Source organism: Hevea brasiliensis, chromosome 14 (genome assembly GCF_030052815.1).
Source record: "Hevea brasiliensis isolate MT/VB/25A 57/8 chromosome 14, ASM3005281v1, whole genome shotgun sequence".
NCBI lineage: Eukaryota > Viridiplantae > Streptophyta > Magnoliopsida > Malpighiales > Euphorbiaceae > Hevea > Hevea brasiliensis.
In genome coordinates, this window is record NC_079506.1 from 20,938,086 (window position 1) to 20,952,410 (window position 14,325).

Sequence of the window (14,325 nt, forward strand, 5' to 3'; positions counted from 1 at the left end):
GATGCGGCAGTGGGCAAAGTTCAATAATAATTATATTAAACTTGAGAAATTGAGGTTAAACTCTCCTCTCCCTTTCCCTACATACGTAATCAAAAAATAAAAAGGAAATAACGCTCAGTGTATCATCCATGGTCCATTTAGCCTCTTAATAATGATAATAAAGACATGATATGGCATTTTTAGACTTGAAAACACGCTAGGTAATTGAATAAAAGTGACTCCGAAAGGAGCAAGTCAATCATCAAGCTAAGTTTTACATGTTGAATATCTAATATTTGATTTTCCACATCACAGATGAATGTGAGCTATCAACCGCATATGAAAGTTGAGAAGATACAGTCCCATTTATTTTATGGGCCAACAATTTCGACTTCAACATGCATAGCAACTCTTTATGCTGAGATTGTTTTCTCTTCAATACCTTGATAAAAGCATTCAACCCAAGCCATTCAACTTCTTCCGCAGCCAGTTGAAGAACTGTATGGAAATGAGAACCAGTATTTGCAGAAAGCATCCTTTTCTTTATAAGCATGTACATATACCTAGAATCAGTGAACAAAAAGACAGCAAAAAAGGATAAAACTTAGGGGGGTGAGGGCGGTGCAAAAGCCAAACCAGTATCTACATTAAGATGCTATAAAAGAAAATATCTTATGCAAATGCCACTGGGGTCATTTTTTAGCAACTAGTAGCATATCCTGGGCACGACCATTGGTAGCATATATCACAATAGGCATATGATCATTTGATAATCCTTGTTAAGGTTAGCAATATAGAAGTATCTACATACCTTAACGACCTTTCAATGGTTTTTAAATGGTATCTCGGGTGTAGTTTGCAGATGTACAACATCTCAGAAACATAACAATGGAACTTCATCGCACATAACAAAAATGACTGATAGATATTTAATCTAACAACAGGTTCTGAGTTAATGTTTGAATCAAAGAATATGGGATGGCACTTGGGTCTCATGAAGTCACACAATTTCGCCTTCAGATGGTGACCAGGTTTACCCTGCCAAGAGACAGTAAGTGTTGACCTCAAATGGTTGTTCAGATACCTGCATGATACCAGAAACACAACCATAAAAATAAATAAGCCTAATAAAGTGTATGGCATGCATCAGTCCACAAAATCACTAGTACAAACCTTGTATAATCTGCCTGAACTTCTAAAGTACAAGAGTTCAAAAGCAAGCCACTCCATCGAATAAATGAGATACCATCTTCACCAACATAAACCCTGTTTGATGGAAGCCCTGATGCATGTCTGGCATCAAAATTAAGACAGAATTTCTCCTCATTCATATAGCAGTTATAATCCCGAAATCCTCTCCGTAATCTGGTGTAAAAGCCAGCAGCCAGCCTCTTCGACGTTGATATAAAGCAGAAGTCATCAATTAATCTGAGTAGCATATAACAATGGGATGGGCTGATTCTATCCTCACTGCTATTTCCTGCAACAGAAGCATCCTGACATTTGTGTCTTCTAGATAAATCTTCAGTTGCCAGTTCATAATTTTTTTCAAGAAATGGAAAGATCACATTTCTTTCAAGGTGCCCATAGTATAATGAGCAAAGCAGAGAAGACAAAATGCTTCCTTGGGGTATACCAACGCCTTGTAAATAAAACTTTTTATCTAACTGCAGTACATTACGCTTCACATGCTCATTTAGATTGAAAAAGAGTTCCCTCTTCTTCATATACCTGCTGGACCCCTGCAACAAGGAAAGTAATTAACAACTTTAAGCTTCTGACAGGGCAAAAATCTAATTTTGAGATGATCATCTTTTGATAAGAAAAGAAATTTTGTTAAGATAGAAAAATATATTATTGAGGAGGATAAGGTATCCTGCTATCCCAATTAAATATATATTAGAGTACAATATTTACACCTTTTAGGCCATATCAACCATGTGTGTTTGGATGATTGGCTGGTTTTTTATATCTATATATGAGATGCCACACAAAGCAAAAAGACTAAAACCTTAAAGAGTGACACCAGATAACCTTTATTCATAGAATTACAGTTATACTAATCAAAATATTGTTCAACATAAACTTAAGCAAACAATAGGCTTATAATATACATTAAGAGGAAAGGTTGTCTACATTAGCAACCCTACTGGAATTTTTACTTGGAAAGATGTTTGTCGCAGCTTTAGTAGAGAGGTAAGCACTACTGCATATTTATCATTTTCGAGATACTTCTCTGTATCTGTTTCTTTGTGTGTGTACCTATGCATGGACAAGCATGCAAATGTTTTGTATATTTTGGATGCAAACCTCAAACTGAAAGCATATCAATAATTTTGCAATGAACTTAATTTCAAAAAAAAAAAATTGCAAGACACTCCAATCTTGTTGTAAGTGCTAAATTATGCTTGCTTGTACAAAAATTTCTTAACATTCCAATTTTCTGAAGGTGACACTTCACACTTGGGTATTTTGACTATTTTCTTTGGCTGACATATTTGAACATATATAGGAGGGATTAAATTCCTGTTAGGAAGGGCCAGGAAGAAACAAAGGGGTTTCAAATTTCTTTACATTTAATTGGATTATCCCATATTGATGGCTAGGGTATCCTTAATCAAGGCACAGATGGGACAAGTTCAATGGGCAGTCCATAAGGCTCATGGACTAGATCAGTACATGGCACTTGGCAGAAGTCTGATCTAAGGTCTTGCATTGCGAAGAGTTACATGTTCAGTCCTAGAGAATATGGTATGTGCAAAAAATTTATGCATCTTGCAGTTTCAGTTTCATAGACTTAAAGATCTGCAATTTGTTTCAAGGTTGGCAGCTTCTTGTTTCAGATCTGTTTCAAAAAGCAACTGGTTGTACCAATGAAGTATATGCATATGGTAAATTCCAATAATCTCTGCTACTACTGAATTCTTGGTCAAATCTTTCGTGATTATCAAGGCAAAAGCTTATTTGATCTTAGGTTCGCATGCACATTTTATAGCATATCTTTTTCAAGTTCACACTATTTAAATTCTTAGTTGGATTCCACGTTCTGTTCACATGGAAATTTTAACAGAGATTCCTTGCCAAAGGACACAACATCAGCACTGTTAGGCTCTGTTAATGGAATATGACTAATGGTTTATGTTCACATAATATTAAGACTTGATTTGAAAATATAAAATTTACAGTTGTAAAATATTAGAAGTTGGGGTGTAGTTCTCCCAATTAAATAAATAGCACTGTCAAAATCAACAAAGCATCTCAGATCAAATACCTGATTAACAAGCACAGTATGCAGTGAACCAAAGCGAGCAGAATAACTCTTTGCAAAACCAGTACTAATATCTGGATCTGCTAATATAAGATTCTCATGAACCCACAAAGACTTCTTGGTGCAGACAACTTGAGAAGACTGCTGTAGAAGATATTCATCTTCATGTATGACATCTTTCATTACATTAAGCAACTTATCTTGATCAATAGAATCAAATGCCTTTGATACATCAGAAACAACAATGAATAAATCAGGCAAGGTACCCAATTCATTCTTCAGGCCAATAATAAACAGGCATAACTTTTTATGGATATCATTATAGTCAAACACTGACGACCCTAACCTCTCTGGTTCTCTTAACTGTATACCTTTTAGAACAGCATGAGTATCGCGAAGAACACAATTCACAGACTTGAAATGCTTATATTTAACTGACTTACTGCAAACTTGTGCTTTTCTTGGCATTCCTATGGAAGAGGATTCTTGAACAAGCATTCTTGATGGTGCTTTCAGATTTGCAAGCATTCTAGCTCCATTCTCTTTTGGGCATAGTCTGAGCTTTGAGAACCCAAATAACCTCTTGCTTATGATTCTTTTTACATCACTGGCATCTAAGCACTGGTAGTTCTGATCTTTCAAGCAACCTATGGTTCGATTTTTCAACTTCTCCCAAATTGACTTCCGATAATAAAAGATGTCCTGTTTACCATGCTCGCTTTCAGTGACATAGAAGTTGGCTTGCACTAGAGGAACAACCAAACATGAAAAGAACCACAATATCCATCTCTGTAAAAGCATATGTTTCAAACTACTTGCAGCATTATTCAACTTACAGAATTCCTCGTGCATTTCTAAATTTTGCCCTTGCACATTATTTGGCACCCCAGCATCCAAGTAGCACAAAGAATGTTTATCTGATAGAAACGGGAACCCTGAAGTCTTCAATTTATGCATACATTGTTTTAATGAAAATTTTTCAAATCTTCTTAGCTGAATGAACTTGGAAATATTTCTCCTCAAGATTCTCCAGTTGGAAGGAGATCCCAACAAATCTGGAGGAACTAAATTTCTACAAACAGCCCATATAAATGATACCACCTGACTTTTTGAACAATAAGACTTTATGGCCTCAGTCTGGGGATCATTGGTTTCTGGTGTTCTTTTGCAATGTTCAATATTAAGACCACGGAATTTCTCAGATACTTCTCTCTTTGAATCATTATCCTGAAAACAAACTTCCTTATGCATTTAACCTTTCTTATAATAAAACAAAGTACATTAAATATGAATTGGATGCACCTTACACTTGCACATAAAAAACATTGGAAACTAACCTTAAATACTGAGTTTGAATTTAGATTGGTAATCTGCGTCAATGATAGAACGCAATGCTTATCCAATAATCTAAGATGCTTGCAGCAATGAGTTCGGCGTATCAGAATCTTAAGCAACTTAACAAGTGAATGGTACCTAAGGAATGAAAGCATAAAGAGATTAATACAATGTTAGTTGTTACTTGTTAGTTTAATGGCCCACATATGAGTGTAGCCTATCACATGCAAAGAATAGCTTCACTAAAAGGACTACCTAACTAGAAGCATTATCATGTGTCTAGTTTTCTACAAAAACACCGAAGGAGGCAAGAGACTACACATCAATCACAATATGGCCCATGAATCATCTTCCACTCCCATTCTTTCATCTCTCTGGAACTAAGCCTTTCAAGGAATTTAAATTGCAAGTCTTCTCCATGCGGAGCTGTATAAGCCCAGGCCATTCACATTCACCTCAACTGGAAAATATCATGTTGACATGTTCTTGAATTCACAAATTGTAGATGCGACATCTAATAGTAGCAGTGGACCCTAAATTTAACTAAATGAGGTAAAGCCATCCAATCTGGTTTTTGAACAAGCCTAACAAAGTGAAGCAGTACATATTAGATTTGATTTAGTTGTCAAGAAAAGCATAAAGAGGTGAATTTTATTGGAAAATCAACTAAATGAAAACCATAAAAGAAGGAAAAATTAAGTTTATTAAAATCCTATATTAATAAGTGTGAAAACTTAGCTTACAGGCTTGAAGATCCAATGAGACAGAAGTGACTGCTGAGGGAGCATGGCACTGATGGAGCATTCACATTTACATCAGATAGGCCAAAAATACTCCCAACAAGAGACTTTGAACCAGCAAAATTGGGCTTTAAGGAATTTAACAAATCTGAATATAATTAAGGTTGTACACAATTTCTTTTATAATCAAGAAAACAAGCAACAGAACATTAATACAGCACAAATTTAAAGTTGCACTGTGTTTCTAGGAAAGAAACATGTACTTACAAATAGAACAGCATAATGTTATTAGGGACGACCAAAGAATTAAGAATCAGTAGAATAGGTGATGAATACCACAATGCTAACATTGAGTTATGGCTCATAATTCTTAGAGAAATTTACTATTCGCTACGACCCTGGCAAAGGGAGGAGCTCCGTAAGAAGGGGTAGTTTTTGTTTAGCCCATCAGCAAGTAGTAGGGGGTGCAAGGGCATCCACACCAGAATAAATGGAGTTTTCCGAAAAAACCTGCTAGTGTAACATTCTCATGTTACAATGCAATGTTGATGATCTAGGCCATTCTGTATTATTGAGGGTGATTATGTAAATCCTAATCCTATTTGTGGTAGGAATCCTAGGTGTATAAGGATTAGGTAAATATAAATAGTGTTGTAATATTCTCATTCTAAGTGCCTATTTGGCATTGAATTTGGAAGGCCAAAACTATTTTCTAAATAAAAACATCATTTAGATACTATTGAAAAAAGCAGTTTGAAAAAGTTTTTTTTTCATTTTAGTATTCTTATAACTAAAATTTATCAAATTTAATTTTAAATTATTTTTTAATACTCTCCAACTAGCATATTTAAAAAAGTGATTTTCTCAACAGCAATTCCAACAGCAATACTAAACAAACCCTAATATAGTGAAAAAGCAAGCAACTGCCTGTGGATGTAGGCACACTTGCCAAACCATAAAATGTTATTGTGTTCGTTTTCTCCATAAATTTTCTAAACTGCTTGTGTGTGTTTTCAAGGGTATTTTTCACTAACAGCTAAGCAAGTAGAAAAATATGAAGAGAGAAAATCTTATGGCCATGTATGTCTTAAAGTACTTCCAGGATACGTTTTTTGGGAAGAACAGATGAAGAACATTTCAAATTGTAGAACATGGGTTGCCTATTAATCAGTGCCCCTTTGGTGATTAGATGGGCAGACTGCAACACAAGAAAACAAGAGCATTGCTGGGACATCTGCAGTTACAAAAAATTAATAATGTGCAATAACCAGGGGAAGAATGATATCCTACCTACATTTTAGGATAAACTCAAAAGTTACCATTTCAAAGTTCATAAGAAAAAGAATACCTCTCTCAAAAAAAAAAAAAAAGTACCTTTTTATGAGAATCACTTTTACTGTTATTAAGGTCATATTGAAGTCTCCTGAGTGTTCTATCTTCATTTAAGTGAAAGGTCTTATCACTGGGTTCTTCGACATCTAAATGCCTGTGCCTTTTGCAGCGCTGCCACCGAAATACTCTTGAACGCTTTTTGGGCTTCTCTATAACCTGATTTAAGCCTTGAAGTCTTTTATTCAAGAACCCTTCATATTTCAAAGTACAAGGTTCAGTTGTTGGTGTTGCTGCTTCTGCAACACCCATCTGGACACATCTATTAGCGATATGCTCATTGGAAGGTCTTATACTAGTGCTTTCATCGATATCTGAATGCTTTTGCTTTTTGCAACGCTGCCACCTAAGAGGTCTTGAACGCTTTCTGGGATTCACCAGTTCATTTGAATGTACTTTATAGTTTGTAGAATCAGCTCCAACTGTTGTTGCAGCTGCTTTAGAGACACTCATCTGGCCATATTTGCTAGCAGGATTCCTGCTGAAACGCTTTATATAATTACCACCGCTACAACCAACACAATTTATGGAACCCAGAATACAGAGAGGATTATGCTGCTGTATATCAGATGTTGAAATAGCACTATCATCCCCATCCCTCTTCTTCCCATGTCCTGACAAAAATAAATTTTATTTCAATGATCCTGTCCTAATTTTCCATCAATCTTTATGTAGTAATAAATTGCAAATAGCTAATAAATATAGGAAAATCACAAAAAAAAAGCATGAAGAAGAATAGAGCAAGAGTAGGAAACAAGGACATTATAAAACATTCCCCCCAGTAGTCAGAATCTCTTATTTGTGACAAAAATATTATTTTCATTCCAAAAAAAGGTTAGGATTATCTCTGGCATTCAGATTCTCTTATTTGAACACAAGAATGGTATTTCAACATCCCTATCAGGTTACATTAACCTTCCCTTCTTCTAATATATAAGCATAGCATTATAGTCACTTATCAACATATCAGAGTAGTGATTGATCTAGCCAATCTAAACGTGGAGACAATTTTGGACCCACAGATAGGATGATCTAGTAATAAAACTTATTCCACGCACAAGTCCAATAACATAAGGAAGCGTTTCTCAACTGCTTTTCCTGAAACAAAAGAATGAACCATTTCATCTAAGAACGTGACTTTCTCAAGCAAAAAGAAATTATGCAATAACTACATCCTTAAGAGACCTCCAATCCAAAAATATGACACTTTTCGACTTTTAGTTACCAAAATGGATGACCGAAGGATCTTGACATTGTGGCTCTGTTGTACGCTTCGTCAACTTAAGGACCAAATTATTCACAGGTGGACCAGCCACCTGATGGTGTTTCTTACGAGGAAGTGGCAAAAAAATTGACGTATGCTTTAGAAGATAAAACATGATGCCATCCCCCACCTGCATTTACGCAATTTGTGCACTACCTGATATAATTTGATAAAGTAATACCAAGGCACAAGACCATTTGAAATAAGTTGAACCCACATTATACCCTTTTTAATAGAAGACTCCATGCTGAAGAAGTCAGAAGCTCCACAATGGGGCTTGAATGATTACACTGTCACAAATGGATAAATCCTTCAATAAAACAAAATAAATATCAAGCAGCCATTCCAATCCAAATGTATAAGATACTTCAAATGTATGCGTTGAATCACCCCACTAAAAATTCAACTAGGCCTCAGTTAAGAAATACTTTGACAACATGGGTCATTTTCCTCCCTCCAATTGTATCTAGGAATATATATATATATATATATATATATATATATACATATACTTTTTCAAATACATTATGAAGGTCTAACAGGACCCTTTAGCAAACTAGAATCATACATACCAAGGAGCAATAGAAAATGAAAATACTTGCCTTGTCATAAGCAACAGGACCCTTTAGCAAACTAGAATTATACATACCAAGGAGCAATAGAAAATGAAAATACTTGCCTTGTCATAAGCACAGCAAATTACATTCGAAGACGTCGGTTGCTCTCTCATTATCATTTCAATAGTCCTTATCACGATCTGAAAACACAAATACATTTCAGAAAACAAGCTAAACAAATAGCAATACACATAAAAGACAGGGCGTTCATGAAGATGGACCTCGTGTTGAGGCCAATTGTTGCAAGGACGGAACTCCGTAGCAGCGAAAGGAGGCGCATTGTCAGTAACGACGATGAAGCAGTGATTGAGAAGCTTGCGATAATCGGGTGGATCTCGGGATTGGAGGAGAAAAGACATGACATTTTCGGAGGTGCCACAGCAATTGAGGCAGAGCCGACCCTTGCAGTGGCAGGACGGCGGTGGAGGTGGCGAGTGAGGTGGAATTAAGGATGTGATGGTGGTGGCTAGGGTCCGAGCCCGGTCCCTAAACAGCCTCCATAGGACCAATGGGACCCTTCGTTTCTTCCGCATTCTCTACACAGAGGGGAAAAAGGATGGAATCTCTGAGGCGAGTGTGTGACAGTTTGAGCAGAGTGTAACACCGTGTTTGGAAAGGAATTAGGAGGGAGGAGAGGGATTAGTTCCCTAAATTTTATATTTTAGGAAGAGAAATTCTTTACAAAATAAATTAAAATTTAAAATTTTTCAATGATAAATTAAAATTAAGAGAGAAAAATGGGACACGAAGGAAAGTTTTACGTCAATTTGAATATAATAAATTTTATATTGTATGATATTTAAATAATAATTTATAAATATATTCTTAAGCCAAGTTTGAATAAAAAATTTCCTTAAAAAAATTTTTGTAAAAAATAAAATTTTTGAATTCCAATTTTTTTTATAAACTAATTTGTTTTTCTAATAAATCAAATTTAATTAAGCTTATATTAGATTAATTTTAAGAATAGCAATGAATTAAAATTAAGCATTTAGTTTATTTAGTTTAAAAATATTTAATTAAAAAATTAAATCAATTAATTATAAAATCAAATCATAAAAAAATAATTAAATGGAATTAAATTGAAATTTTTTTTAATTTAATTAATTTGATTGTATTTTAAATTTATTTTGTTAAATTTTTTTAATAACTAAATTCTTATTGTTTGGACCCACTGTAAAGTCCATAAAATCTGCATAACATATCATAAAATTCTCAAAATCAACAAAATATCAAATACATAATACATAAAATTCACAAAATCAATAAAAAAAATTTCAATCAATTTGGTTATCGTCAAAATTTTTAATTGAAATAATTAAATCAAATTAAAAATTAAATTTTTATAAAAATAATAATCAAATTAATAAAAAATTCAATATAATTTTTTTATTAAAATCAATTTCAACAAAAAAAAAATTAATAGAATGATCAAATAAGTACAAACTCAACTTTAACTCTGTGACATGTATACTATACTTTCAATTATTAAATTAAATTAAGCTTAAATGAAATTAAAGATTATCATTTCGCCTCATTTATTATAATTTTATTTATTTATTGTATTATATTTTATAAATTAAAATTAAATATAAACTCATTAATATAAATTAAATAATATTTCAAAATTTTCTATCCATTCATACCAGGGTCAAAGTTTGAAAAACCCGCCCCGTCCGGGTCTAATTGCCAATAGCTGGGTTATCGGGTCATAATAGTTGCAAGCTCTTTCTTTAAATATGGGCCAAGCGTATCTCCAATAAATTTATACATAATTATTGTTTTATTTTAAAAATATATAATATTAATTTGTAATTATTAAAATATTTAATTATTTATATTCAATTTGGTTCAAGTTTCAATTGGTGGTGGAAATATACACTCGTAAATAAAATTAAATTGTTATTTGACCATTTTATTAAATTAAAAGCCATGTGTCAATTATTATTTATCATTGAAAATTTTCTCATTTCATTTTTTTTTTAACGAGAAAAAGGAGATTAAGAGAAGCATAGACATAGAATTACAATAAATTTAAACTAATTTTATTTAAAATTTAATTCAAGAAGAAAAGAGTTGCTCAAACTTTATATTTAATTTAAATATTTTATTATAAATTAATATGAATCAAATATTTTATTATAAATTAATATGGTCAAGTTTAATTTTACCTCAGAGAAAAAATTTAATCAAATTTTATATTTAATTTAAATATTTTATTCTAAATTAATGTGGGATAACAAGAACAACAGACTCCTTCCAAAACCAGCCAATCTACCCAGTGCAACTTTGGTCCTAGAGGTAAAGAGAAAGGGAGAGCCATATAGTAACCCACTAACGCTCATGGCTAATAACCAATGCTAGAATGAAACAGAAGAACGCTTGGCTTAACATGGGTGTCTCAATCTCGTATAGCCTTGACGGAGATGGAATCGGCGATGACCGTGGTACTAAAATTATTGTAAAACTAACCAAGAGGAAGAAACCCCAAAAACAGAGACTTAAAAATTGAAATTTGTCTGTCGTAAATCCCTCCTCCGTTAAAGCGCATAACAAACTAGCAGATCAACAACATAAATATCAAATCAAAACTATTGGGAGAGGGAGAATTACCTTCAAGGCAAGGAGTAGTTGTTGGCCAAATAAAGAAAACCGAAGAACTCTTAAAGAGGAGGTGGAGGACACTCTCTTACAAAAAGAGAAACAAGCTACCACTCTTATCATTTCACTCGAAGAATGGTAGTTTCTACTGAGTTACTATGGTTAAAGTAATAATAATAAAATTCTCCACGAAATTAAAGTAAAAATATTGTTTAAGCAAAGATATTTATTAGTGGTAGTATCGGTTTGATTTTATTTTGTTCAATACATTAAAAAAATAAATAAATCAAATTTGTTAATAAATTAATTTAAAATTAAAAAAATTAAATAAATTAAAATTTTTAACAGAAAATTATACCAAATTATATAAAATATTAAATTGAATTAAATCAATTCTATTTGATTGAATTTAATTGTTAATTTAAAATTCATTTTGAATTTATTTTGGACTATTTTTATTAATTTTAATTATTTTTTTTATTTTTAACTTTATTTTAAAATCTATCTGGTCTTTCAATATTTTTTTTCTTTTCAGTTTATTATTTAATCCCTTTAATTACTTTAAGTAATAATTTAAATCTTACTTAATAATTGTAAATTAAAAAAATTTTATTTCCCGTAGAGTCGATGTGTCATCCTTCCCAATAAAACGACAAGAGTCAATGAATATCCACACGTGTCAAACACCCACATCAAATCAAGACCCAACTAATGCCACCAATCTGTCTACTCATAATTGGCTACAAATAAAAAAGCTCAAATGAAGTAAAATATACCCAATATTCTCTATGGATTCTCATGCAGTTTCCCATGGTCTTGACCACACCTTATCTTTATTTCCCCACCACAAGGCTCCGGGCACCTTACGAAAACAACTGATTGAAACCCACAGATTTTGTTTGCCTGTTTTTAACCAAACCAAGTAACCCAACCATAGATTATTGTGTATTATAAAAGAATGTTACTTTCCCAACCATTTTGCCCAGCTTTCATTCTTTCAATGGCTCCTACAGCAGCAATGCTAATTCTTTCTGCCCGTATCAAATCAACTTCTCCACCATCTCTTCCTCCTCGTTCTACCGCCCCTCTAACCTCTTTCTTTGGGGTTAAGTTCTTTTCAGTGAAATGGATCAAACAAGACAGTACCATCTTCAATGGAAGCTATCAGGAGAAAGAGTCAGTAATGGTAGATTCTTATTTGCCTGCTGGTGATTCTGCCTTGGAAAAGAGGTTTGAAGAAGCCCTTGAACATAGCTGCTGGTCGTAGAGGTGGTTTAAAAGTTGTACTATTTCTTTCTTTGTTTTTTCAGATACTGTTTTATAATTTTGTTTGGTGTTGGTTGGCCTAAGACCTAATTTGTGTAAATATAACTTGATTGTTCATGAAGTAGAAGTTGTTTCCTAATTCATACGTAATCTTTCACAAAGCCCATATGAAAGAATCTATGATGAAATGATGCAAGCAATTGCATTTTCAGTTTGTATTAGTTGATACTATACTTTGCCTGAATCCCATCTCCTATCATATCCTTAACCCTTTGTTTGGATCCTTTAACTTTGCTTGAACAGAAAAATGAAGAGAAAAAGAATTTTATATTATTTGGTTAGATTATTTGAATTAAAAAACTAATTTCTTTTGCGCATTTAGTTGTTTTCCTGTTGTATTGTATAAGAGCACTTATCCTTTATTTGGATTCTTGATTATGAATGGTAAATAAAAAGAAATTAAATAGAGTAATGAAATCTAATTTCTTTTGTATCATTTGTACAAATGATTAAAATAGGAGAAAAATATAATTTTTCTTTTTAAAATAATTATTAAATATTCTTTAATTTAATTATTCAATTAAAACTTTATAACTATTAGTTTTGTCTTTGAGGTTTAATAATATTTTCCATAAATACATTGGGCTGAATTTTATTGTATAAAAATATTGTTATCTATGTAATAATAGATGAATAATTTAAATAATTTAAATAATACATTATTGAAGAGCATTCAAGTAATTTTAATATAAATAAAGCATATTTCTCTTTTAAAATTTTCTCTAATTTAAAAGGAATATTTTAAATTAAGTATAAAAATTTTAAAAATATAATTTATTTCTTCTTTCCTTCCTTATTTGATGTCAAATAAAAAAATATAAAAAAATAAAAATTATTTTATTTTCTCCATAATAATAATATAAATAATACTTTCAATTTTCATATCTCCTAATTAAGAACATTTAAAAAATAAGATTTCTTTTATGTTATTTTTCTTTTTCTCCTTTCATTTAATGTCTAAACAAAAAATAAATAAATAAAGAAATTACATTTCTCTTTTTTTCTCTCTTCTCCATTTTTCTCAATCCAAACAATTCATTTCCCTCCATGCAAACAAAGGATAGGATTCTAAAATGGTAACCATTCCTCCATTCCTTCCTATCTAATTATGACAAGGAAGGGGAAATTTTCTCATTGTGAAAAAGTGAAAATACGACAACTAAAAAAGGGTGATTAGAAATTAGGACTTTCAATTGGTGGTAAGCCTAAAATTCGGTTTGGCTAACCTGAAAATTAGAATCAAAATTTCAAAAGGAATTTTGTATTAGTGTAATTTTGAACCAGAATTCAAATTAAATTACCTAAATTCAAAGCTCTGACTGAGTAAATCTAACTCGTCCATGACTTGGATTCCATGCCTAGGTCAACTCAACCCGCTATAAACCATAGCCTGAGAGGACAATACAATTTCTATCCAGAAATGAAAGGGCCACAAAGATGAGGGAAAATGAAGGAAAAATTCTTGACTTTCAAAAAGTTTGCAATTTCACTATGAATTATTGAGGATTATGCAATTACACCGTACCGTTAGATTGTCTTGTTATTGAAATTCAGCTCTTCTAACTAATTTTCACAGTTATTTCAACAAACTCCCTGAACTTTAATTTGTATCATAAAAATCATTTAACTTTAATTTTATATCAACTAAAATCCCTTTGGCCGAATTTCATTGGAAATTCCAACCAAAAGCTACTGTACTTGCCTTGTTGACTTTAACATAATAATAAAAAAAATTCTTTCTGATTTAATAATAATAAATATATTTCTTTGTCCATGATCTCTCCATCCTCTCTATCTCTCCCCCTT

At 32.3% G+C, this 14,325-nt stretch overlaps 1 protein-coding gene across 1 annotated transcript; it reads right to left on the reverse strand.

Moving 5' to 3' along the window:
* Positions 1–120: 120 nt before the first annotated feature.
* LOC110646456 (telomerase reverse transcriptase) lies at positions 121–11,340 on the reverse strand. Its single transcript, XM_021799894.2, has 13 exons — positions 11,206–11,340; positions 8,814–9,128; positions 8,655–8,732; positions 8,200–8,265; positions 7,937–8,105; positions 6,697–7,325; positions 6,430–6,556; positions 5,326–5,470; positions 4,585–4,720; positions 3,251–4,474; positions 1,153–1,721; positions 791–1,063; positions 121–542 (listed from the first exon to the last, which is right to left on the reverse strand). Exons 1-13 carry the CDS (start codon positions 11,314–11,316, stop codon positions 269–271), a joined length of 4,116 nt encoding a protein of 1,371 aa, XP_021655586.2. The 5' UTR covers positions 11,317–11,340; the 3' UTR covers positions 121–268.
* Between the last annotated feature and the right edge of the window lie 2,985 nt (positions 11,341–14,325).

Excerpts from the sequence above, each read along its gene's own strand:
- LOC110646456 (XM_021799894.2), bottom strand. The coding sequence starts at position 11,316 with ATGATAAGAGTGGTAGCTTGTTTCTCTTTTTGTAAGAGAGTGTCCTCC. Across the intron at positions 4,475-4,584 it reads ATTCAAACTCAGTATTTAAG|GATAATGATTCAAAGAGAGA; the intron begins GTTAGTTTCCAA and ends GTTTGTTTTCAG. Across the intron at positions 1,064-1,152 it reads GTTCAGGCAGATTATACAAG|GTATCTGAACAACCATTTGA; the intron begins GTTTGTACTAGT and ends GGTATCATGCAG.